The 27,804-nt window shown below is 32.4% G+C and overlaps 3 protein-coding genes across 5 annotated transcripts; 1 reads left to right on the top strand and 2 right to left on the bottom strand.

Annotated features, from left to right (window-relative positions):
* Positions 1-974: 974 nt before the first annotated feature.
* Positions 975-3,858, bottom strand: LOC122599632 (uncharacterized protein At1g76660-like). Its single transcript, XM_043772169.1, has 2 exons — positions 3,588-3,858; positions 975-2,588 (listed from the first exon to the last, which is right to left on the bottom strand). Exons 1-2 carry the CDS (start codon positions 3,693-3,695, stop codon positions 1,497-1,499), a joined length of 1,200 nt encoding a protein of 399 aa, XP_043628104.1. The 5' UTR covers positions 3,696-3,858; the 3' UTR covers positions 975-1,496.
* A 4,868-nt stretch (positions 3,859-8,726) lies between these two features.
* LOC122602298 (puromycin-sensitive aminopeptidase) lies at positions 8,727-18,708 on the bottom strand. Of its 2 annotated transcripts, none has more exons than XM_043775000.1 (31): positions 18,582-18,708; positions 17,403-17,480; positions 17,255-17,299; positions 17,027-17,167; positions 16,865-16,940; positions 16,449-16,525; positions 16,263-16,376; positions 16,115-16,189; positions 15,931-16,038; positions 15,179-15,391; positions 14,759-14,820; positions 14,637-14,664; positions 14,468-14,554; positions 14,355-14,380; positions 14,191-14,254; positions 14,033-14,113; positions 13,886-13,933; positions 13,766-13,789; positions 13,583-13,651; positions 13,385-13,494; positions 12,738-12,818; positions 12,473-12,656; positions 12,228-12,376; positions 11,997-12,135; positions 11,759-11,905; positions 10,604-10,685; positions 10,339-10,514; positions 9,888-9,998; positions 9,401-9,517; positions 9,170-9,241; positions 8,727-9,026 (listed from the first exon to the last, which is right to left on the bottom strand). In XM_043775000.1, exons 1-31 carry the CDS (start codon positions 18,660-18,662, stop codon positions 8,946-8,948), a joined length of 2,946 nt encoding a protein of 981 aa, XP_043630935.1. In that variant the 5' UTR covers positions 18,663-18,708; the 3' UTR covers positions 8,727-8,945. The 2 variants fall into 2 exon arrangements, with proteins under 2 accessions (XP_043630935.1, XP_043630936.1); XM_043775001.1 differs by having other exon boundaries at positions 17,255-17,296; positions 18,582-18,707.
* Positions 18,709-25,316: 6,608 nt separating this feature from the next.
* LOC122602120 lies at positions 25,317-27,715 on the top strand. Of its 2 annotated transcripts, XM_043774847.1 has the most exons (7): positions 25,317-25,334; positions 26,057-26,369; positions 26,585-26,729; positions 26,828-26,967; positions 27,184-27,246; positions 27,328-27,396; positions 27,472-27,715. In XM_043774847.1, the coding sequence occupies exons 2-7, from the start codon at positions 26,178-26,180 to the stop codon at positions 27,556-27,558; spliced, it is 696 nt and encodes a 231-aa protein (XP_043630782.1). In that variant the 5' UTR covers positions 25,317-25,334; positions 26,057-26,177; the 3' UTR covers positions 27,559-27,715. The 2 variants fall into 2 exon arrangements, with proteins under 2 accessions (XP_043630782.1, XP_043630781.1); XM_043774846.1 differs by lacking the exon at positions 25,317-25,334 and having other exon boundaries at positions 26,009-26,369.
* The last annotated feature ends 89 nt before the right edge of the window (positions 27,716-27,804 follow it).

Raw genomic sequence — 27,804 nt, 5'->3', positions numbered from 1 at the left:
GCCCAACTCGAATAGCATCCAATTGACCAATTGCTACTTTGCTAGTTTGTAACAAATCTGTTTCCTTTTTCTCCTTTATAACTTATGGTTTAAATCTTTGTCATATTAGTTTGAGAAATGACATGTTCTTAAGGACAAGAGTTTAGTCGTCAAGTTTTTACGATTCTTTTCATTGGTAAATCGGTTCCCTTGCCTCATATGCATCGGCACTTGGCATGCCAAGCATCGGCTCCATTTGGCCGATTGTAGTGAATGTTGGTGGCATTAAAACAAAAGAAGCATGTGGGGCCTAGCATTAACAAATTTTGGCATTTTTGTTTTTTTTAGGCATTACACCCTACAATTTGGTTAATTTTAGACACTTTTTAACAAGAAATTGGTTAGACCTATGAAACACTCCTATTGGCTTATAAACTTACCAAAACTTATTAACTTGTCAAATTGTTACACTACACCTTTGCCCTTGTGCAGAATCATCCTAGTCATCAAATCAAATCTTAAATATTTTTAATCTACTTATATTTCGATTTTCACATACGAGTTCTTAGAGCGATGAGTAGAGAAATTTTATGGAGGGTATGTGATTTTTTTTTGTTTTAGTTTTTAAGTACATAGTGACTTGTATAATGATAAGATGGTCAAAACACGTTAACGTAAAAAGTTTTGAGTTGATTACATCAGGGCAATCATAATTACTAAACCTACCAACTTTTCATGGAAAGTTAAACTTATTGAGTCAAGACAGATATCGCTAGATCAAGGTTAAAACCATGGTCACGATCAAAATTTAAACCATTATCTCGTCGCTAAAGGAAAGCATACTTTGAACCACGGTCTAGCCAGAGGCCCAGAGCTAGTAGTACAGCATTTGAAAGCGAAACATGCCCAAATTTCTTGCTCGGAAAAAGAGTAGATTTGTATACAACGGATCAAACCTCAAAAGTAATACTACCATCTAAAGATACAAAACATCGTTTGAAAGAAAACCATTTTCAGCATTGATGCGTCTACATGACTAAACCAATGAGGCATATGCCTTACATAGTTACATACAAGATCTTGATCTTCTTGCAATTTTCTTTCTTAATTCTATAGATCACTACACTAGTATACAATGCATTAAGAGTGCTAAAATGTAGGTATTACTGAACACCATTCGGAGAGGAAAACCGTTTTTGTAATCTCGTGTTCGGATGACTAAAAACTCACTGTGAAGGGTCAAATGTTGCTCAAGGACCTACAACAGAATGTCCGAGCTCACAGGTTTGAATCTTGAACCGGAGCTGAGTTTTCCAACTACCTATTAACTAAACAAAGTACTTATCCGCTTATTTATCTTACAGATATCTAGCAGTGTTAGGTGCTATGCCGCTTTTTAGGCAGGAAAAAAAGGGTCTCTACTGTGTAGGAACACCAACCCTGAAAGGGTCCGAACTATCTGCTTCTGAATCTAGAGTTTCTTAATTTCTTGAAATTCAGGTTGTGGCACCAAACCATTAACTGACACCTGGCTGCATCATCGGGAAGAAAGACCAGTTCTTGATCGACCCATTTTCCCTTCCAATAACTTTTTCACTAGCCCACCAATCTGATTCGGCTCCATCTGTACTATCAAAGTTAAACTCCTTGACAGATCCAAGTGTGGTGGTGGATCTATGCTTCTGATGTCTTTGCCCAACCTCCCCATATTCATTACCTTTTGACAGGTCATCGGTATGAGAATCCCAACCGTTTGCCACGTCAGCAGAGCGCCTCCTTTCGACACATCTGACAACTTGTTCTGGTGTCACCTCAAATGAGACCCTGTGATCTACCAAATGGGGCTGATCTTCATTTCTAGCTCCCATAGTCTTGAGTAAATATCCGTCACGGGATCTGGGACCCAAAGGATCTGGTGTCATAGTCCCAGATCCTGTTCTTGATTCCCATTGGCAAGGCGATATTTTTCCACTCGTGGAGAATTGATGAAAGTAGGGGCCACCGCGATTGAAATCTCCATCTGGAAATGGGCTCGAGGTGCCTGAGTTAGAAATCCCTGAAGTTGGTGATATCAAATGGCACATCGGGCTTCCTGGGTAAAACTGATAAGATTGGAACTCATAGGGTATGGCGTTATTTTGATTATTCGTTCCCAACAGCCGAGCATAAGGGACTTCCGGGGAAGAGGGTGTTGTCAGATGAACAGACTCAGGCGGAGGTGTAAAAGGTGCGGTGGATGGCTCAGTGGTATAGGTCGAGAATACTGGTGGCGACACCAATTGTGTTTCATGGGCATACGGGCCAATAGCAAAAATATTAGCTGGGCCGCCAGGTGAGTACATGCTAGCTGAGACAGAGGTGAAGGATAAGAATCCACCTGGTGAATGGGTGGCAGACGGTGGTTCTGATTGAAGGAAAGATGCTGGAGAAGAGGGTGGGGCGATAAACGGAAGTACTATAGAAGGTTGTTGAGACATATTTGTAGTTGATGGAGCCTCATTTCTTGAGGAACCAGGTTCGGGAACTAGGACCGCATGCCCGATTCTCTTGCTTTGCTTTTGAGATCTGAAACACCACGTAATGTTCCAACAGCTTCCCCATCTTCTTTTCTGTACACAAAATTAATAAACGTGAGAAATCAAGTGATGAATTTTAATATCATTCATCTATAACACTCAAAGAAATCAGACTAGCTCTACAAAACCCCGAGGAGTGTTGGTCCACCCTAGGTTGTACAGGCATACGTATAAGGCCGTATAGTACACATGATGCATACACTAAAATTCTAGTGCTTTGAAGAGTAAAACAACAAAAGAGAAGAGTTATCATAGCGTCTCTCGTGAAAAAAGAGTGTTTTGAACTCATAATAGTGCATTCCCAGGTCAGAAATCCTCTATTGCCCAGTGATTACATTTAGGCTTAAACCAAATTAGATCAGAATCATCAAAATGTGACCTTTTTGTGCTGAAACCTATGCTATAATCGACTATGAACATAAAAATGAACCGAAGCTAAAATTATAAACTGCTTCTATTTATATTCCCTCATGATCAATGTGTAAGTTAGCTTCCTCTCTCAATTATGCTTATAAGAACCCAGTCAAGTTCTTCCCACTATGTGTCAATAACTACTCCACATATACCATTTAATCAAACAGAGGAATCACAAAGTAACAATTTCAAAAACATTTTGACATTTTCAAACTTTGACCAAATCAACCTTAAAATTTCATCACTTACCAAATTCTAAACTTTCTTTATTGGGAATTATATTTTTACCATCATGATCACCACAAAAGTAAGTACATAATTTCACTTAAAAAGTAAAAACAATAATTACAACCCAACTTTACAAAACTATAATCATAAATATATACACAAACAGAATACTATATCTATAGATACATAGCAAAAAAAAAAATGAAAAATTCAAGATCTCTAGCTATGCAGGTGATCAAAGTTGAAAAAACCAACCCCAGATCTTAAATTTTCAAGAAATCAAAAACCCATTATTAAATTCCATCAAAGAACAAAACCCATCAAGGATATAACATAATCATATCAAAAACATTAAAAAGATTGAATTTTTTTTATATATGTATTTTTCACCTGAGCTGAAGAAGCAGAAGAAGATGACTGAGCAGCTCTATTCTCCGCCGTCTCGATCGCCGACGCGGCAGCGTTGATGGTCACCATGGTATCATTCACACCTCTCATATCTTGTAATAAAATCTTAGCTTTCTCTCTCTAAAATATATATGATTTCTCTCTCTAAAAGTATATGTATATATGTAAAGAAGAGCAGCTTGGCGTATGACTTTTGAGGTCAGACACGGCAATGACTTTGAGATTTTGTTTAATTATTTGTATGTAAAAAGGTAAATTATTATTATTGGAAATATAAGCTAGAAAAAAAAGTCTAAAAGGTGCTTTCATATATATAGAGTTGCCAAAAGATAAAAATGTCATAAATGCCCTTTATTTTATTTTTTTTCATGAAATGGGAATTTAATAGATGCACCTGAATTTCACTTGCCTTATTGAATGATCCACCTTATTTACTTTAGCATTTAAATAGCTCACACCAAATGGGCATTGTTCCTGCCTCCTTATTTAACTTTAACTTGCCAATGGCATGAATTGTGGGTCTTCTTCTTGTTGTGGGAGTTATTGTTGGGGAGCGATCATAAATTTTGATCGTAAGAACCTTCGAAAATGGTTGTTGTACGTTTAGATAGATATATAACATGTGAGTCACGTTATGCGTTTTGAGTTTTTGACGCTAGAATTGTTGTTTTTAAATCTCTTAGTCAAATTGATAATTCGTATAGAGGTACAACTAGAACTTAGAAATTACATACTAGTGTTTATATGTTTTTCGTGATTGTGAGAGAATTTTATAAACAGTTCTATATTAAAATTGATGTGAATACTTGAAGAGTTGAAGTATAAGATTTTTGAAATAGGTTATTAAGAAAAGTAATAATTGCTACAAAGGAATATCTAAGAAACAATATAATGAGATGTTTACTTGTAAGATAAAAAAAAAAAAGTCGGAAAACATAAACTTTGCCTATAATCCATTGGTAATTTTTCTTGTCATTAGGAATCAAACCCATTTTAACTTCTTTTTTTCGGAATATAGATTATACATTTCTTGACCTTATTTCCTTATCTGAATAGTTTTGAATATAAGTTATACAATCAAGTTTTTACTTTCTTATATAACACTTTTGACCAATTAGTTTTGGTTTAAATTATAAATATAGGTCCAAAGTGGCATATATTCACATGTAACTCGCTCTATCAAAGAAATCATATTTTTAACTTACTGTGATTAGTCATTTAGTCATGCCTAATCTTAAAAGTATAAGGTATATATTGATAGTTATAGTTATAGCTCATAGTCTATAAGTTGGTTAAAAAATTAAAAATGTATGTATGAAGTTAATTTCTCAAGCAAACAAAAACAATGTCACCAACCCTCTTAAACTTTTTTGATAATTTTAGGTGCTCTTTTTCTACATCAATTATTGAGTTTATTTGTTTAATCTAAGGGGTAATCTAGTCATTCAAAAAAGAACATGACCCTGTTTTGAAGCAAGAATTATAAATAGTTTTGATTGTTAAAATATTGAAATAATAATAAAGAATTAAAGAGGATTCTTTAAAATATATGTAAAGTAGGGAGTATAATAATGGTGTGCACGTGTGTCCATCCACTTCTTTTATGGCTTCTTATTTTTTTCTCATGCTGCCCTCTCCCTTCCTTTCTCTAGGTATCAAGTGGGTCCTTTTCTTTAAAAATTATATTCTGACCCTTTTACCCCTTTAAGAATATTTAATCCAGTTACTTTACATACTTATCTTGGAGTAATTTAGTTCCCACACAAATAGGTAAAAAGGTAAGTTCAGTAGGCTTCTACATTTTTACTAGTTATTGTACCCATGCGTTGCCACGGAATATTTTTTTACACGATAAAGATTTAGAATGTCAAATATTCTAACTCAAACTCTATAAAAGATAGCTAAATACATAACAATAACAATAAGAAAGATATAAAAGAATAATCAGATGTATAAAAATATAAACAATAACTATATTAATGTTTTAAATATTACATGAACGTAAGACATAACGATAATGAAAGTTAATATATATTAAAAACGTTATGTATATATTAAAAGACGGATGAAAATAATCAAAAACCAAATGTTTAAAAGTAAAACCGTAACTGTGTGAAAAATGTTTAACAGTTTAGTGTCAAGAAAATGAAAACTTAGATGTGTGGTAAAAGTTAAAAGATAGAAACTTTCCAAGAAAAAAACAACTAAACATGTAACAATAAGTCAATAACAATTAAAAAAAATGTAAAAGAATAACAAGATGGATAAAAACATAAAATAATACTCATATTAATATTTTGAATGTTACATGAACGTAAGAGATAACGATGATAAAAGTTATTATATATTGAAAACGATATATATATATATACGGATTAAAAGACAAAACCAAATGTTTAAAAGTAAAATCGTAACTATGTGAAAGTTGTTTGATAAAAACATGAGAACCTAAAAGTTTATTGTGAAGAAAATGAAGCTAAAAACCTTGATGTGAGGTAAAAGTTAAAGGATAGAAACTATAGAGGGTTAAATGAAAATTAGTAAAAGGATTTGTACATTGCATGCTTAAAAGACTTGTAAGTCCTTTTAAGTTTTTAGTATATAAAATATAATACGAGTATGGTATCCGTACAATGCGGCGACAGTAGTGGGGAAGACGGTTTGCTTTATTAGGGATTTTAGGTAGTTGCGTAAAGGAAAAAAAAAAAAGTCTAAGGGCAAATAAGGTATTTCAAAGATACAAATATTTAATAGAAGGGAATTGCTTTATTAGGGAGTAAAGATAATATGTTAGGGATTAGTAAGTATAAGTATATAACTATAGTTAAACTCATATATATACAACAATATGAGAGTATAAATAGATAAAACTCAATATATACAATTACTCCAATTTATTCGTATGTTCAATACAGCAAAGATAATTTTTTTTTATTTATGGTGTTAACTTTTTTGATTATAGTTGTCACATGTATCTAAATAATGTAGATTTTTTTTTATATGTTAATATGTTGATTTCATTTTGGGATGGTTTATGTTGAAACTTCTAATAAAATTTTATTTGTATTTAAATTTCATAATTTATATTGATTTTCATATTGAAATTAAAAAAAGTTACTAAAACAATAATAAGTTGATAGTTAAATAAGTTTATTATAAATATGAAGAAAGTTTAATTAATTGTATAAGAAAATTATTAATTACTTTTAAGGTGTACAAATATATTATTATTTTCTAATATTGAATTTAAAAGTTTAAACTAAATGTAAATTCTTATATCTACATATTATATTTGTCCAAAAAATAAATGCTTACAAAAGTGTTAGATATTTATTTTATTACTATACAATCCCTACTTCCCTAGTACTTTTCAAACGACTGGACCTCTAATATTATGTGCAAAATGCAAATGTAAAATTTCCGTCCAACGATTATACAATGTACATGCAATGATTATACATATTATAAGTTGTGTGCTATTTTCATTGTATATACTTGTTTTGACATAAAAAAGGATTAAAAGAGGTATTATGTAAGTTTTGTATGCCATGAGGTAATATATAGTTATTTGACTTATTTCTTCAAAAATAACTCGTGTAGTCGTGTTGTTTTCATCGTTGCTCTTTTTTTGCTTTTATTTTATTATAAGATTTTGCATATTTCCTCCAATACATGAACTTCATTATACACTTGACTCTTCAATAATAATAATAATCATGTGTCTCAAAACTGAAAATTTATACACTTTAATATATATCCATATTTTCTCTAATTCGAAAAAAATAAAATGTAAGAATTATCTACCCACTGCATATTTTAGCTAATTACATAAAATTAACAAAACGAAAGGCTGAATCAAGAATTACATTTTCATGTATACATCGTTCGTGTATATACATTAGAGGTTATCACACACAATGCAATAGAGATATTTTATAGCATTCACAACAACCTTTGTTATTAAGAGTTAACATGTATGACTCGTAATTCTCCAACTTCTTGTCAATAGCATTTCGAAGTAGAAGCTACAATTTAATTGACATGTAGTTCCTTCTCACGTTTATAATACGTTTGACATATGTATCTAAACATATATATTATAATTTATAATAATCCTTGTATATGTATGATTTATTTAGCCATCACAGCGACTTATTTGTAGTGGGTAGCCGTCTAAGACAAGATCATCCATACAAAGGCTATGCAATAGCACCTTCCTTAGCCCACTTGTTCAAGTGGCTTATTGATAACTTTTTCACCCAAAGATTTTCAAATTTGCACTTTGACTCTCTAATTAGTAATTACCACATCTTAGATATAAAACTTATTAATCAAACCTAATACTTTATCTTTAGCATGATTTTTGAAGAAACGCATTTAGATGTATTAAGATTGTAAACCTACATGTGCATATCATGCACATAGACATCTTAAGCGTTCAAGGGACTAAAACGGACTTTAGTAAGAGCTTGGCGTGCGCAAAGGCTGCATGCATTGGAGTTTAAACAATAATCACTTTTGATTTAATTCATCTCAAAAGTAAGAAAAAAACTAAAAAGATAAAAGTTTCATTTCTGTACACACACATGCATGTAAATGGCGCAAAACCATTCGCGTTACCCTTGAAACAACTTTGGCGACGCAATCATAGGAGGCGACCATCATGGCTATTGTGGACAGACACTTTTCCAAACCTACTTATCAATTAAAAAGTTCACATATATGTTTAGGAATAGTTAAATGTGCTTTCCAAATGGGAAAGTGATATTAGTACCACAAATATTGACTTATTTACAATATTATACAATTTTTATAACATACTGTACAATTCAATAAAACACAAATGAGGTAAATTAATCAATTGGTGTGATACGAATATCACTTCCCTTTCAAAATATATAGAAAGGCTACAAGAACAATTAAAAGCTATATGCATATGGATCCCACTAGACCATCATACATCTTTTTACCCCCATCAACATCTTAGACTCTTGTATGATCTTCAGTAACTACGTCTTTGAAAAAGGTCTTGTATGGCATATCGAGTAAAAGACAGTAAATTTAATTGGAATTGTATACTAGTAAAGCATTCTTACTGGAGTACAACAGTTCACTCAACCATTTTCCAAATTTGCAACGTAATAACTTTAAGAGAAAAAGTGAATTGTTTTTCACCTGAAAGTCTCCATCAATTGAGTCGACAGAAAAAAGTTGTAAAATTATTGAAGTTCTTGCCGTTTCTGGCCAATATACTAGTACATAATAACTAAAACAACTTTTATTTCACTTGTATAGGATCTCAACTTTGACTCTCTCGTCGATAGAAAGAAAAGACACTTTCTAAACAGCCAAACTCTTTGAGGCAATCTCATATACATTCTCCGAGAGCCCATTACAGGACACGATCACTTCCAGTTGTGCCTGTTTCCAATATCAAATCAAAATATTAAGATTTAGATTTTCCAAAATGATTTTGCTTTATCAAGCAATTGGTTGCTTAAGACTTTCCAAAATGATTTTCCAGTTGCTTTATCAAGTCATGAAGTTAAATAATTGATCATTACCTTGGCAAGGTTTTGTCGGGCTTCATCATACCGCTTCCACCTTGAAAAGGCTGATACCATCCGAGAGGCCACCTACAATCAAGACGTGGGTGAAACGAAAATCTTAGCATAATCCGATAAAATTTGATTAAAAAACTTTTAGACATCTGAAAGATGTCCGATTCCTGAGGGTCTTATTTTGGCAAGACTCGAACAAAGAGCAAGTTAAAAGGGGTAATTAAGTCATTTTACCTGAGGGTTCAGTTTGTCCAGTTTCACCACAAGATCTCCTAAGAACTTGTAGCCCGAACCATCTTTTGCATGGAAATTTACCGGAGAAGCACAAAATCCTCCAATCAGTGCGTAGACCTATTCAAAATCATAGCTTGAAATAAACATCATACATATAACAAAAAGCTTAGAGTTAGAGGTGCCAATTGCTAAAACTAAAACAAAACTAGTTGATCACATCAAAAGTCTCTGCTAAAAGATTTTCAAACGCATGAAAGATGGGCAGTAGTTAAAGTTACTGAGCTAAACATCATAACTTCTATAAATCAAATATACTAAATATTTAGAAAATGTAAAAGTGTTGGCAAGCTGCCTAGCCAATGCTGTTTGACCCTGTATTGCAATTTAACCATTTAGTATCGAAACGATACTATCTCGTTACCTAGCGACCTGCTTGTTCACACCTACAATAATATATATAACTACTTGTTGAACCAAAGATGGTAACCTTGTTGGGATTTTTAAGATCAAATGCTTGATGGCTCAAAAGTTTCTGAACATTCTCCACATTCCCAGGAATATCCGATGTAGATTGAAGCGCAAACCACTTGTTAACCACCTAGAAAGCAGAAGAAAACTCGCTTAAAGATGAGTCAAAAGATCAAAAAGTACCCAATGTGCATTTTTTGTGCATCAAACTTGCCCAATCATATCAAGCAGTAACCTATGTTATTATTGAGATAATGCTTTTTAATTCTGATAAACTTTTAACTTATGGATGAAGATCGTTACGAGCTGAACCAAATTGGACCTATCCAGTACAGTTCTTTATTTGTAATATTTATAACCACCGTATAAACCCATAATCGAGCCTGCACATTTAACAAATCTGATACATGCAATAACAGAAACAAGAAATAAATAAATAAATAAATAAAATTACAAGATAGAGAGGCTACCAAGTAGTCATCCTGCCATTGGTTGTAGAAATCTTCCAAAGCATCATCTCGGGCTTTACCCGGTTTCTGGGCAATGGCGGCCAGAGCTGAAAACTGATCTGTCATATTTGTGGCAGTTTTGTATTCATGCAACACAAGCTCGGTGATTTCTTGATCTTCAAGTGATGCAAGATAAGCTTTTTCAAAAAAGTCAAACCAACAGAGTTAGCACACTCATCCAAATAAAAACTTACGATAAAAATAAGTCAACCAGGTAGCAAAATACCAAGGGCAGTGTTCTTTAAAGCACGTCTTGCCATATTTGTGTGATTAAACTCATACTTCGCCGAGCTCCTATTCTCTTTCACCTGTTAAACATATTACTAAAAAAATATTAAACCATGCCGGGCGTTACACCGAGAGAAAAACAAAACTCTACCCGGGCGTTGCACCGGGAGAAAAACAAAACTCGGGTGACAAAAGTTAAAAAACATTAAGCCGAAAAACAAAATTTGCGTGACAAAAGTTTAGAAAATAAAAGTTGTGGTCAAAAGTAAAGAAAATGAAACTTTGGTCATAAAATTTAGAATTCAAAAGTTATGTCGTAGAAGAAAATAAAAGAAAACTTTCGGAGCGAGACTATGTGGAAAAAAGTACAAAAGTTAACAAACTTATACCCAAAAACAAAGTTTGTTTGGCGAAAGTTTAAAAAACTTATCACCACCGCTGTTCAAAAAAAAAGTAAAAAGGAAAATGTAAAAAAAAAGCTTTCGTGCCAAAAGTTTAAAAAGTAAAAGTTATGTGGTAAAAATAAGAAAGAAATAAACTTTTGATGGGAAAAGCTTTATGTGACAAAAAGAAACTAAAGCAAAACTTGGGTGGCAAAAGTTACAAAATGTAAACCCAATACAAACTCCGTTAAATACCCTTTTGTAACTACCGTTACTTAGCTAAGCAACACTTAACGGTCATTAAGTCCTTTAATTATTTTGGATGCTTTAGTGGGTTGTACTTAATGCTTGAAAACAAACTCCGTTGAATACCCTTTTGAAACTACCGTTAGTTAGCTAAGCAACACTTAACGGTCGTTAAGTCCATTAATTATGTTGCATGCTTTAGATGGTTGTATCTTATGCTAAAGGGGGTGTACTTTTAGCTACAATAACACCCCCCCCCCCCCCCAACATTCCAACTTTACTTTTTAGTATATATATATATATATAATTAGTGTCGTTAACGGGATAACAATTACTAAAACATTCAGATTTCTGAATTGATTTAACAGACTTTTATGCATTTAAAATACACCTTAGAGACTTTTGACCAACTTGACCCATATCCACTTAGGCAGGAAAACATTTCACTACAGCAAAACGACCAATCTAAGCAAACAAGTCAGAAGCACAACCCTTGATATGGTTGAGGGTGGGGGAATTCGTACCAGATGTAAGAACTCTTGCTTCAATTCAGAAGCAAGCTGCTTTCTAATAAAAGATCGAACAGCATGCACTGCATCAGGGTCAGCTACTTCCATCATGTCCATAATTTCACCTTCACTCGGAAGAGTGATTGCTTTTGCAATAAATTCCTACATTAATCGAATATATTAGCTGCTCAGATTTGCTGAATCCAAATAATAATGTGCGAGAAACACATTTAAGAAAAGGCAAGTACAATACCTTGTCAAGACTTGAATCCGTAAGAATGCATTTAATACCATGCACAAACTGTGGATCGAGAACCAACGGTTTATCTTTCTGGAAATTAACAACTTGGCTAAGCATCAATTTCCTAGCCAATATTTGTCCAGCCTCCCAGCTACAAGGACAATATATCTTTAAAGATCCCTTTATTTATATATATTATAATAATGTGTATCAAAGTAATAACTTTCTATCAAGAATATTTACCGATTGAACTCATCTGAATCATGAGCTAGAAGGAAAAATAAATCATTCTCTGTGAGATCGGAGTGTAGGCGAATCGGAGCACTATAACCCCGTAAGAGAGATGGAATAGGTTTCTCAAGCACATCAGAGAACACAAATTCTTCTTCATCCTAATAAATATAAATAAAAAAATGGGCCAGTTTTGACATTTCAAGATCGGATAATTATACTTATATACCCAATCAGTATTAAATAAATCACCTTACCTTTGTAACCCTGAGAACGGTAGTGTAAACAGGCTGACCGCCACATGAAATGGACTGTAACGTCCCATCATGGTAAACAGATGATAAAGGCATATCTTTTCCATTTGAATCAAGAAGCCCTGCAGCCACCGGAATAAACATCGGCTCTTTAATGGGTTGACCAGGCGTAGGCGGCACCGTTTGACTAAAAATGCCAGAGCACTGACAGGTCAATACGAAATCCCAATAGTTCACATATCAAATTGTTTAGAGAAAAAAACTTTACCTAAATTTCAGAGAAAAGGTATGAGCCTCAGCATTGTAAGAAGATGTAACCTTCACAATAGGAGTCCCAGCTTGTGAATACCTGAAGAAAACGTGTTAATCACGTGTATATGAATATTAAAGAAATCTGAAGTGGCAAATTTTAGAAGAAATTGAATGAAAGTGTGTTTTGAAACTAATTTGTCAGTCCACTTGAGCAATTTTCCATTATCCAATTGATTCTTGTGAAGATAGGAAACTTGTCTTCCTAGAGCTCCTTGTAAGGCTTGTTGGAAAACCCATTGCCGGACTTCATTACTGCCCTTTTGTTGTTCAAAAGTTATAGTTTTATTTTTATAAAATAGTAGATAGGCAAAATATGAAGTTGTAATAGACCAAGACAGTGTTGGGATTTTAGCAAAACTGTAACAATCCATAATTCCAGCAAATATGGGTTTTAAATTTGTATTAAAGAGAACTGGTTAAATAACTAATTTTGACTGGGTTGTAGCAAGGGATTAAAAAAAAAGGCTGATTGCATAACTGATCAGATAATCAATATAAATTACTTGATCCAAGCATCAAAAACTGATTGTCGTTACTTGAAGTCACTACAATCAATTTCATAACATAAATCCAAACACCCCTTAGAAGTAGTTGATCATATACCATAACAAGAAATTAGCAAAATCTGCATCATTAGCATCTCGCATAGCAGCAAAGAAATCTTCACAAGTTACAGCTTGCCCATCGTGTCTTTGAAAATACAAATCGGTACCCTACAAGAATGATCATGTATTTCATTACTTTATTATTAAATAAGCAAATAAACATTATACATTGGACCATTTACCCATCTTTCGTTACCTTTCTGAATCCTTCACTTCCCAATAATGTTTTGTACATGCGCACAACTTCAGCTCCTTTTTCATACACCTGTAACCATTCAAAAAATATAAAAATAAACAGTCTTGTCTTTCATCATGTGAAAACAAGTATACATAATAATAATATATATTATACAAAGAGAAAAACAAATCAGAACCATACCGTCACTGTATAGAAGTTGTCCATCTGGAAGAGTAAAAATGAAGAGTCAAGAGACAAAATCTTTATATATGTTATGAAGAGATAATGAAACGTTGAAGACAACAAAAATTAGTTCTGAACCTTAATGTAAGAGTGGGGCCTAACAGGGTGAGCCATTGGACCTGCATCCTAAATAAGATAACGAATATATATATATATATCAACTATCAAGGCAATTACATATCTCAAAATCAATAAGAATGATGACATCATACTATTTAATAGAACCTGTGAAAATTGGTAAATACGGAGCTTTGAAACGTCACCAATTCGCTTGACTGAGCGGCTTCCCAAATCAGAAGAAAACTCCTGCAAACGTGTTAACCGCTTAACACTTATCGTGATTTCAGAACACTTAGTTGTGATAATTAGCAACAACCCCTTACTTGGTCACGAAAAACGGTTAGACCTTCCTTCAAACTCAATTGGAACCAGTCCCGACATGTCACTCTACAAACAGACAAGTATATAGCAGTTACACAGACTTTCTAAGATCAAAATTTATCTTTAAGAATTTTTAATGTACGATCTATAAATGTATAAAACACACCTGTTGCCAGTCCAGTTATGGAAGTACTGAAAAATAGAGAAACTTTAGATATGTATTGATATAATCTAACCGGGAATATAAATTAATAAGTATCAAATGAATCAGATATATACCTCGTGACCTATGACACCCAGAATTGCAGCATAATCGGCATCTGTAGCGGTTTCTGGCGATGCCAAAACAAGCTTGGAATTGAAGATCTATTCATCACAAAACGGAAGTAAAAAACAAATTTTTGAGTGTAAATAATAACAACTTTGCAGATTCGTGTAATGTGCTTACGTTTAAGCTCTTGTTTTCCATGGCTCCCCTGGCATTCATAAGTTAAGAGAAAACAAGAGCTAAGTATTTCAGGATAGTATACAGTAAATGAGAAACAATTAAACAAAAAGCAGTATGCCTACATGTTGAAATCTGGAACAGACACAATATTAAAGATATCAAGATCGTATTCACGACCAAAGACCTACAAAAAGACAAGACAAAAAATTTAGTTAAAATTCAACCAAGTAGAATAAAAAAGGTACAGGTGGCAATTTAATCCTTTTATCTATAAATGGGCTTTTTGGGGTAATGTCTCATCTCTAAATGGGTCAAATGGATGAAATGCAAAAAACTTGCTGAATGTGAAATGGTTAATAGTTACCCAGAGTTCAAAATACATACAACCTCCTAAACTGTAACTCAAAAGTCACATTATTATTGTAATAATGAACTCTGCAGTCATAATAACCCATTTTTACCCATCACCCGACCTGCCTAACAAGCCAACCATTTTGCCACTTTTAGTAAAACATCAAACAAAGACTGTGCAAAGAACTAACATCTTCGTCCCACTTCATGGCTGCTTTGAGAGAATACATAGCATGTTCCGTTTTTGGCAAATCCTGTGCGGGGACCCAAATTCTCAATGCCACTTCACGACCTGAGCAGGTAGTGAATGTGTCATCTCGGCTCTCCAGCTGTCCTGCAACTAAGGCAAAGAGATAGCATGGCTTCTTGAAGGGATCCTCCCAAATGGCAAAATGCTTCCCACCCTGAAATAAATTCCAATTATTAAAAAAAACATTCATGAAAAAAGAAGTGCTCAAATGCTAGCCAATCAACCCAATATGACATATAAAGTCACAGATCTGGTCATTTTAGAGATCTTCAATATGCATTATACTTGTCTTGTTGAAATTTATATAATAAATTAATGACCATAAAAGATTATGTATCAAAAATGTAAGCAAAATGAACAAGAACAGGGCCACTAATGTGCTACAAACTGATCACCCGGTTTTGTCAGATTTTGAACCCAAGTCTGAACTTTGATTTGTGAACTTCAAAGCTTTAATTACTAGCTTCGGAAAAACTGGTAGCACCATAACGATGTAGAGTACTTATATTTGACAGTAAATGTAAACTTAACTATCCCTCAACTTAATCATTTACTTGCATCTAATTATCTGATTCTGATTCTTAAACTCATAACAATCAATTACAGACTTAAGAAACAGACAAAAAAAATGTGGTATCGATTTTTTGATTAACTTAACATCTCAAATTCAAAGTCCCATATGAAAAGGATCACCTCTAGGTCGCCTTGATCAATGAGGTTTCCATTTGACAACAACACAGGGTACAGTGACTTGTCAGCCTCGATACGACAAGTATATTTTGCCATAATATCAGGACGATCCTGTAACCACAAATTTACAAATATTTTAAAAACCAATATAAGTATTCAAACGACAATCCAAAGATCTATATCAAACCTGGTAAAATGTTATCTTTCGAAAACCTTCTGCTTCACATTGTGTGCAGAAATTACCAGAAGACTTGTAAAGGCCCTGCAACAAAAACAAAATAGTATCACATCTATCTGGAAAAAACAAGCAACACAAATAAAAGCAACTACGTTACCTCTAGTGAGGTGTTCATTTGAGGCTCAATCTCAGTGACTGTTTCCAAAATGAAGTTCCCACTTGGTGGTGAAGTGAGAATAAGATGGCGTGAATCCAGGTGGAAATCTCCCTCCTGAAAATAACATTTGATTAGCCATTAATTTTAACCTAAATCGGATTAAACTTTGGATACAAAATTTCATACCTTCACATGATCGCCATTAATTTTAACAGAAATCAGCTTGAGATCAACCCCATCCAAGACTAATGGAGAGGCGGCACCTGTCAAAATGAAATCCATTTCCAAAACAACTCAAAGTAAGAACTGTGACTTAGCTGGTGTTTGGATGTACTTCATAAAAGTGATTGTATAATGTATATTGGATGATCCGAAAAAGATAATTAGCTGTAACAAATTACGGTAAAGGCACTAGCGTTGGAATGTGCTTTAATAGTTTGGAGTTGTAATAAGCACATAAAACCCAATTCTGATAAGTCCTAATTTACTAAAACGACAACAAGTCAATTCTCGGAAAGCATACCATCAATTCTCGGAACAACGCTGATTAAAAGTTTGGTGCTTTAATAGTTTGGTATGTTGATTAAAAGTGGAAAGCATACCATCAATTCTCGGAACAACGCTGATTTTTGCAGACACAATTGTTTCCTCCTCCCCCAGCGTGAAGGATAGATCCACCTGAATGACAATTCGTTAATGCACATCATCAAAGAATAAAACCTGGAAAAAATGTGACTCATGTTATATTTGAGCCAAATACCCACCGTATCAAAGTAGTAGTCAGGTACTTTATAATCTTTTAGAAAGATTTCTTTAGGGGCGTCCATTTTCGATTCTTCAACTGACTTTGGTGCAGGTTGTGTTGCCACGGAACGAACAAGGATCCTACTTGTTGGATTTTTCCTCTGAAAATTAAGCAGCTACTAATTATTAGAAAACTCTACTTGTACAGGCACATAGATCATTTTTATCAAATAAAGCAAAAAACTAACCGGTAAAGAATAGTATTGAAGTCTGCTACTCCTATGTATAATCTGCTAAAACATAATGTCACGTGTGCATTCAGATTACTTCTCATATAAAAAAAATAAAAGATGTGTTAAACTTAACAAGATTCATTGAATATAGTTTAGAACAAACCTGTGAACTATGATACTGTCTATACTTGGAGATAGTGTTTGAAAATTTTACTGACGGGACAAGGCCAATTGCTTGAAGCTGCAGCGTTACAATAGTAAATGTAAAAACTCACGTGACAAATTTTTTATAATGCTTTTACAAAGTATTGAATTCATTTGACTTGTAAAAAGTCAGTTGACTCGGAATATAAAGTGTTCTTAAAAAGTAGTGAATTCATTGTAGCAGTTCCTCTTTCATACAAAGGAGAGCCGTTAGGGAGAGTTTATGGACTACTAATAATGAGCTTCTCGACAGAAAATGGAACCCTCAGAGGATTATTTTAAATTCGGTAAAAATGGGCGATGTGTCTGATGCCAAATATTCACGACAGTGGGAAACTGGCAACACTTGAATATGGTAGATTACCTGAAATCATCATTAAGAGTATTGATCTGTTTTAATCTACATATAAACCAAAAAAGTACAATTTGACATCACAACACAACAATCAATATTGATTGCAAACTGTTTATGATTCAACCATCTGACTATCTAAGGCCAAAAGAAAATTGCATAATCAATAATATTTGATAAAGGAATTGTCAACATAAATGTTAGATAGCCCAACCATAAATTTGATTTTTTGAGTCACTGTAAACACCTTAAAAATGAGCATCTGTAAAGACCCTTATATGTCCCTATGCCAATCAAAAGTATAAAATATATAACAAAGTATCAAGTTTGTTACTCATGCATATCTACACCACAAACAACAACAACAACAAAATAAAAAAAATCTCTAATAAACTAAATATTAATGGAAATTCAGATAAAGTTAACAAATTTCACCACACAAAGAAACCCGAATCCTTAATCTCTATAAGAACTAAAAACCAAACCCCCTATTAATAATGATTATAACTTATAAAACATTTCATAAGTTAACAAAATAGGTAAACGGATGACTTTTAAGTTGGTCAGGTTAGCCAGGTATCTGGTGACCCTATCCGAACCTCTTCCCTGCCCGCCCAAGACGTTTAACTAGTGAGGTTCAAACCGGATGCCACTTATGAGGATAAGACCACTAGACCACCAAGGTGGTGTTTAACAAGCTAACCAAATAACAATCAACATATAACACAAATATATTATATTATACTATATATAAAAGTTAACATATGTGTAGTGTTGGATAATCACATGAGCAGATGAAATCAAACCCAAGAGACAAGTCCTCTGAAAGCTTGAACCTTTGCATGGAATTATCAATCTTGCCATCATCAATCAACTAATAATAATGATAATATTTACAAAAATGGGTTTTAAATTATATTCAAAAAAAAAAAAAAGAGTACCCAGATAAAAAAGATTCAAACTTTTTTATTTTAAACCCTAAATCTTGAGATTTAACTACCATATGAGTAGATATACTACTATTTGAGTCTTTGTTATATGTGTTGTATGTATACAAGATAGGGTTAAATTATAGCCAAGAAAAAAATAAATAAATAATTTAACCTTTTTTTGATCTGAGTGATGGAAATGAGATGGCCTTCAGAGAACCTAAGATGAACAAAAAAAGGGCCCAAAGCCAAAGTGAGGATATATATAGTTACTTAACATAAAATAAAAGAGTTTGACCATGATAATGAGTATAGATTTGGATAAAGCCATCACGAAAGATTCTGAAATTAGTTTGTACGAGTATATTATTTTACAAAATTAGTCCCTAAATGCCTAAATTTGTTCTTAATCAAACACTAGATGCATTCTCGTGCGCAAGTTGGTTTAAAGTTATTGAGTGCTTTAGACGGGACTATTGAAAGCCAAATTTATAAGCTTACGAATTATGTGTTGTGAGATTTTAAAATTAAAAACTAGAATGCGTTTAATATCATGAACACAATAGGACAAAAATAAAATACCTAGACTTTTTTTTATTAAATAATAAAGTAAAGAGAAATGATTAAGCCTTCTAATTAAATAGCTTAAAAATCCTCTTAATGATGAGATGATTACATATGAAAAAATCAGGAAGTAAGATTAAGAAATAAATTTAGTGAATGTCACATGTCACCTTCTTATAGTTTTAAGAAATTTTTTAGGCTAATTTATCATTTTTTTAAAGTAAATAAGTCTAAAATAAATATAACTGTGAAGTTCAAAAACTATCGACGAATATAACCTTCACTGACAATGATACGATACAAATCAACAAAAGTAATTAGTATTGGATAATAATTGACTGAAAGTTCAAAACTTTAAACAGAAAAGCTATATTTGATGACTTGAATGTTAGAGAATGAAAAACCATACTTAATAATTACGTTCAATTATTTTTGGCAGCTGGTATCCCGACCACTTTTTTGTTAATTAAACCAGACTATTTGCAGCGATTATCACTACAAATAGTGGTGTTTTTGTCCATATCTAACTATTTGTAGCGATTACTGACAGGGGGCCCGCTCTTTTTTTGCCAGATTTGTCATTACAGACAGGGGAGCCCGCACTATTTGCAGCGACTATGACTGCAAATAGTAGGTATGGTCTAGATACCAAAAAATTTGGTTGGGATATAAATTCTTTTATTTTTTGGGGAATTTATCAATCTACTAATCCTATGCGTATCAGTCTGTATTACAGTTGTATTAAATGATACATAAATAAAAAAAAATATATTACGGAGTAATATGTTATGTATCTTTTTTTTACTTAAACAGAGAAAAAGATGTCATGCTTATTGTGGGCCAAAAGTCTTGAGTATATGGGCTTTTGTCTTCTTCAGAAATCGGAAAGTGAAATAAGTTATTCAATGAGTCTGTTATTACAAGGCCTATAATCTAATACATCTATCTACTTGCTTAATAATAAACAACAAGGATACCCGCGTAATGTGGCGACAGGTGATTGTAGCGTTAACGTAAAAAAAAGTAGGTATTAATAAAAGGTAATGTAGGTATTTTATGATATGAGTCACAAGGACAGTTATAGGATAAAGGTATTTTCGTTTTTTTAAAAACAGAAAGTTTAAGAAAGAAAGAAAAAAAAATTGCTTTATAAGGTATATAAATAATAATAAAAAAAATGGCAAAACTTTGCAAAGATATTTGAAACACCTCTTATATTATATAACTAAAGGGTAACATGTAATACGGCAATAATAATAAAAAAATGGCAAAACTTTGCAAAGATATTTGAAACACCTCTTATATTATATAACTAAAGGGTAACATGTAATACGGCAATGACAAATAGTGGTGGTGGTGTTATTATTATTAATGTAAAAATAATGGATGTAAAATATGTTAGTATTGTTATTTTATAGGCTGAGAGACGTTTGTTATAAATAATTTCACTAATGGTATTATAGTTATCTATATATCTATTAAAAGAGTAGGAATCCTAGCATTTTCAAGACTTCTTCAAATCTAAAGTTATGCTAAAAAAATTGCCAACTAGGACTTATCCTATGTGTCATCTCCAAACTTTTTTATATATATTTCTTTAAATTTAGATAGATTTGAATTAAATAAGTAAACATTATATCAAATCAAACATTATAATTACAATTATTTATTTGAGACATTAATTCCATTTGTTTTTTTTTTAAATTATATTCAATATATTTTTTTAAACAAATCTAAGTTTTGATAAGATATTCAAGCATACTTAACATTAATATTATGCTAACTAAACCAAATTTTAATTATCAATATAATATCAAAACCTTTAAGAGTTCAATTAAATAACCGCACATCGTGCGGGTAAAAAACCTAGTTTAAGTATAAATATTTAAATTAACGAATAAAGAAGAAAGATAGTTTAAGTAAATTAGGGTTTGAAAATATTTTGAGATATGTTTGATAGATATAGTGTATGGATCGAGAAAGAGCTCAAAATAAAAAAAATAAAAAATAGTATATTAAAGACGGAAAATTGATATGGAAAAAATGATTTATTTTAGGATAATGATAAATCAACCTAATTGGTATGCCTAAAGTTGTGCCTAATTGTAAGATGATGACATGTGGAAAAATCAGGGGGCAAGATTGGGAAAGAGAATTAGTGCATTCTACATGTCAAATTCCTAAGGTTTTAGGCATATCGGCACACCAATTAGGTTGATTAATCATTTTCTTTTATTTTATATAGAAATAAAAATAAATAGTATAAAATAGATAATAGGGTCAAATCAGTACTTAAAACAAAGTACATCGAATATATTCTCGTTGAATACATTGTTTTTAAAGTTGGACTTGTACATTTTGCATTACAACTTGTAAAACATATCTTAAGTTCATCACAAAAAAATACGAATATTTTTTTTCTTTTCTAACGTGACCAGACATTTTTTAATGGTTTTTTTTGTTGCAAAAGCAAAATTATATGTTTCAATATAATGAACGAAAAACCAATATATTTCACTTATATATCCTGTTAAAAAAAATTTTCACTTATATATGTTTTACATTATTAAGTAATCTACATTTACATGAAGAAATATATGTGTTTTAAGAGATGTTTAAAAGAACAAGTGTACATGTTTTAGGAGATTTGAAGAAGATGGAAATAATGTATCAAATTCGACTACAAAAGGGGAGTGATAAGAATACAATCTTTCTTTTGTGGGAGTGATAAGAACACGAGAACACAAGACATATTATAGCCTTATAGGATTGTAGACAACAACTCGTTGAGTTTACTTATTGTCATACTTTTATGTTTGTGTGTGTTTATTGTATGGAGTGGATATGCTATATATATTAAATTTATGTAAAATGTCTTTGGTTTAAAGATGGACTTTGTGTGTATCATCTATATATATTAAATTTATGTAAAATGTCTCTGCTTTAAAGTAGACTTTGTGTGTTGCAGTGTATTATCATCACATGTGTATTTGTCATCATACCTTGTTGCAAACTTGCAATGTATATAGAATCACAACCAATTGTCAGTTTGTTGTTCATAATATATAAAGCTAAAGCTACTTTATTTTAAAGAAAATGATTAATCTTCCTAATACATCCTCTTAAAAATCCTTCTAATGTCTTCACTTCATGACATGTATAATTCATTAATTCTCTCTCATAATCTCATCAATTGATTGTAATTTTACATGTAATAAAATGTTTATAAAAGTCTATAGTCTTAAGCACCAATGGAAATAGTACTTAAAAAAAAAAAATAACAAATGGTGTTGGTGCGACATTATAAATGAGCATACCCTTATTCTGAACCAGTGCATTGTAGGCAATGATAGTAGTTAAAATTGTCATTTTCCATGAGGAGGGTGTTGGTCCAGTAAATCATTGATTAAATTGTCTTCAATACATCTGAATCGAACTAATTTAAAAAAAAAAAAAAGATTGGCATAATATAGTGCGATAGTGCTTCTTATATGGTACATTTCCATATTGATATGAGTCTACATTTTAAGGTGGGTATGAAAGGTACGAAAATAGTCATGGTCGCGTATATACGAGCCCTAAAGGAGATGTTCGCTTTTAGGCTAAAAGGAGTGGGGCTAGTTGGAGAAGAGGGGATAAAAGCCATGTGGCAAAAGCCATGTGGCGCCATGTAAGCAAGAGAGTTTTTGTGGAAAAAGGGAGGAGTGAGGCAAGTTTTGAGGTTGGGGGAGTTGTGACACTTGTCACATTCCAATCCGTTGAAAAGGAGTAGGCACGGAAAACAAGAGTTTGGTCAAAGGCATCTTGGGCGAGAGATAAATTCCACCAGAAGGGGGGAGGGGCGCAATCGGCTAGGGGGATTGGTGTGTTGGGCGAGTTATAGGGTGAGAAGGCTAATAACCTTATTGAATGAGTCCTAAAAGGTAAAAACATACATTAAGTGAATTAGAAAATCCATTTTCTTCAACTTTAACGTTTCCTAGAAAAAACTTTAGATGTAATATGTAGACCTAAAAACCTTATTTAACGAATGATTCATGACATTTCCTATACCAACGAACATTAACACAAAAAGTTTATTCGTTTAGTTAAATGAATAAACATGAACATAACTCTTGTTTTTTCTGTATATTTTATAAATGTTTGACAAACTGTTCAATAGTTCATTCATTTCGTAAACGTTGGCTCATTATGAAATTTGAACTTCCTTTTTGAATTATTTATAACCTTTATATAAGAATTTAGGCATTTATAATGTTCATTTAACATTGTAAAGTATTTTGTTATTCATAAGTTGATTATTTTGTGTTTTTATTTTTATTTTTATATCTATAACCAGTTGTTTTGTTAATCGAATGAATATGAACAAAGTTTTGTTCCATATCCGATCAATTCACTTATAGCCCGACAAATATATTCACTTCGATGATTCTCGATACGAAGTTAGAGGGTTACAACTATAAAAGCATTGTTATTGTTATTGTGTTTTTTTTCTAAGATATCAGGTTTATATAATCAAAATATCGTCACTTACATTAGTGTACACTTGAAATCTTCCTCTTACAACTTTGATACAAAGTAGTACGGGGTAATTAATATGAAGCTTCACCTCCCATGGTTTCAAATAACTAGAGTGGTGCCCGCGCATTGCAGCGGCAACGGTCTATAACGCGTTAGATGAAGTAACGGTTTATAACATTCAGGTTACTTTCATGAGATTCGTCAATGCAACATCTAACCGTATCTATCATTCTAAAAATAAATCGTGGATTAGGTGCAAGAAATAATGAAATAATGAAGTGCAAAAAATAACTATGAAAAATAACCAATTATATGAAACATACAATTGTAGGAGAGGAGGTCAGGACAATTAAAAAAATAAATAATCAAAGATTAAAATTTAATACGAATATAAAAAAGGACATAATTGGTCAATAATTTCGTGAGTTATAAAAAAGTAATTATTGTAATCGTTTCGTGATATAATATATGACAATTAAGATTTTTTTCTTATCTATAGCAATACTTTCAGCAATAGTTTTAGAGTTGAATGCAGTTTTTTTTTTATTTTTTATCACAATGGGGTTTCTAGGTAATTGTGGATTTTCTTTTAAGGGTAATTTTGTAATTTCAGAGATAAGATATGTGAAGGTAGTATAAATTAGAAGGGTAAATTAGATAATTTAAAATAGAGAGTGAATAAGGGAATGGGTAGTTTGTTTATATATGGAGTATATATTCTTGTTCTACTTACTTGCTTTCGTCAATTGGTCAATCTTAAGCTGATAGATTCTCACTTATCTCTTCATATATCATACTTGAAAACAAATCATTAAAATTGGGCCTTAAGCAAGAAGAACATTGTTAAGAAAAGTTTATGTTTGATAAAAAGTCAACAAGTAATACAAGCTTACTAACCAAATAAGTTCACAAGTTTCCTAAACCTTTTTTCCTATGGAAAACCAAGTAGTGGTAGTTAGAAATCTAAATTTTAATGGGTCAAGAAAGGAAGACGAGATGATGTAAGCAGATCAAAGCCGTACGATTATCTTATACATATGGTAGACTGCAATGTCTGTCTGTCTGTCAGAGTGAAAGGACTTCTGGTATCATAGTTTGGTACCCTCCTTTCCGTATATTTTGTTTCTTTTCCTACCACCAAACTTTAGCTAGCTCCTCATTGTTTTTCTTACTCAATAACTTTTTTTACATACTAAGAGAGAATTACCCAAGACTATCCACAACCCCTTTGCGACCCGCTTAGGACAACCTAAATTTTATTTTTGTAAGCGTGTCAACATTTAACGTAATATTTTGGAAATAGTGAATACCATCCACGAAAATAATACTACCTACGACTCTACGAGTCATAGTCTATATATGGTGTCAAATAATTATTTTAATATATTTATGCTTAACTAGATTAAAGTAGTGAATATGTACTACGAGTATATGGGCTCTCTGAAAACAAGCTCGTTCACAAAGTTCTATTGGGTGGTGATCTGCATACCAGCTACTTTGTTAAATGTACACACTGAATCCTCCGGTATGTGATACCAAAATTGGATAATGCTATAGTACAGAAAATATCCCTATTCCCCTTCATTAAATAGTAGTATATGTATTCATTTATTGGCACCAAACAGGGTATGTGAATATACAGTATTATGGAGCTTTATTAAATATTGTGGGTCATATATTGCATTCAACACACAGACAGATCATTTCATGTCAAGTTGTGAAATTTGATTTCATCTCAAAAGGGTCTAAATGTTTTTAAGTACCATAAGTTAGTTTTACTATTGATGCTTTAACCCATAATGACTATTTGAAAGATTAAATTAGACTTTTTTTTTTGTGATTTAACTATATATCTTTTGAAGATGTTGAATAAGTGTATTTATACATACAAAATTTATAAGTATAAAAATGTGAAAAAAATGCATAGTTGGTAGCACTTTTTGTTCAAAAGTCTAGTCATATACTTGCAGTGTTAGTGTTGCTTTTACCATTTTGTAGCAACAATTTTTTGCTTTCAAAAGAGTCAAGTATATGAAAAGTCAAAAGTCAATCACTAATTTTCAGTTAGCTCAATATTTGATCAAAGTATGATAGTTGAGCTTGATATTGATGTGAATCTGTTCATTAGCTTCACCAATAGCAGGCTTTACTCTTATTCTTTGGAAATTTGTTCAAGAATTTGAAGTCATAATTTTGGTTTGCTTATGCTTATGTTCTTTTTTTTTTTTTATCTTTGTAAAATATTAGAATCTTGATCAATGTTGTGGATTAGAAGAGGATATTTATGTTCATTAGCTGAAGAGTATTAGGCAATAAGAATCTTGGTCTTGGATTCCTTTGAAGATTTGTGATAAGGATTAAAGACGAAATGATGGAACCCGAACTCTGTTCTTCAAGAATCTCGTCAAATTTTCGAGAAGAGAGTGGTGATGAAGAGCTTACAGTTCTTCCAAGGCATACAAAAGTTATTGTGACAGGAAACAACCGAACAAAATCTGTTTTGGTTGGTCTTCAAGGTGTCGTGAAAAAGGCTACTGTTCTTGGCGGTTGGCACTGGCTGGTATTACTTATTTCTCAACTTCAGTTCAATTTCGACATATCAATTTTAAGGTTGATATTTAAACTGTATAAAATGATCAAGGTATGAATTAGCAAGCTGAAATGATTAGTATTGTACGCGGAGTGTGGTTCATTATTTGGAGTAGATATGTACGCATTTTCAATTAATCATAACTCATATGCCAATTTATCTAACATTGGCATGTCTGTTGTTAGGTTTTGAAGAATGGGGTCGAAGTGAAGCTACAAAGGAATGCTTTGAGTGTTCTTGAACACCCTACGGGTCTAGAAGATGATGACAATTTCGAACTAGATAATTCTAGTTGTGGCTCTGATGTTGGTGAAAAAGATTATTTCTTCTGTAAGTTAATAAACAAATTCCCTGACTTGAACATTGATTTGGTTCCTTGGCCTTTTTCTTTTGGTTTCTTTCAACATTATTTATGATTATTGTGGCAGCTGCACCTATGGCGTTTAGCAAACCGATCAAGCCAAGGTTTCGGTATACAAGACCTTGGGATGATCGAACCTCGTCAACAAAGATTATTAACCGCACTAGTTACAAAGTAGCTCAATCCAGTATCTATCCAAGTTATTCTGTAAGTAGTAGATGCATCATTTTATTTTTATATATATGAAACACAGTTAAGATGTGCATTTGACTTTTAAGGTCAAACATACATATTTCCAACTATCTTGTAGGATCAGAAAATCAGCAACTAAAAGAAAGTTTGTAGCATATAACTAGTCGTTGTATCTGATCTTGTCAATGCAATTCTATTTAAAATTCATTAGTTCTTTCATGTGTTATGCAGAGAGTCAATTTTGCGAAGCTTGGAACCAGCACGTTATGGCGATATTATAGCACCTTTAACCTGGTAAGTCAGATTACCCTCAACCACTACCCACCCATTCGCAGACTCGTTACCTATTTTTGAAACTGATTTCATCTTTTGCAGGGAAACATGCATTCTAATCCTTCAAAGGAACACCTGGTTAATGCCATCCAAAAGCATTTTGCTTCACAGGTAACTAACAAGACAAGGCACACAGAGTTACGGTTTATGATATTCAAGCTGATTCATGTTTATTGTTCAATGCAGCAAGTGAGTGAAGTGGAAGTGATAATGGAGTTCATTAATGCTGCGAAAAGACAGAAACCGAGAAGAATGCATAGGGACCGAAGTTGAGAGGATAATTGCTCGCTTTAGTTGTATAATCTAAACGCACACATACTGTCTAGCCTACTTTATGCTAACTGATTTAAGTAACCTCTGAGCTAGGAAATCTTATTTGTCATGAACTTGCTGATCATTAACCAGTAATATTGTTCACTTGGTGTATAAAGCTCAAGTTTCTATATTATTTTTCAAAATATTGACTATGGTTTTCACAAAATTTCCGGACTAAAGCATAAAGATCATATAACAAAACGA

Source organism: Erigeron canadensis, chromosome 5 (assembly GCF_010389155.1).
Source record: "Erigeron canadensis isolate Cc75 chromosome 5, C_canadensis_v1, whole genome shotgun sequence".
Lineage (NCBI taxonomy): Eukaryota > Viridiplantae > Streptophyta > Magnoliopsida > Asterales > Asteraceae > Erigeron > Erigeron canadensis.
The sequence above is the reverse complement of the archived record's forward strand: the minus strand, read 5'-3'. Positions and strand labels throughout refer to the sequence as shown.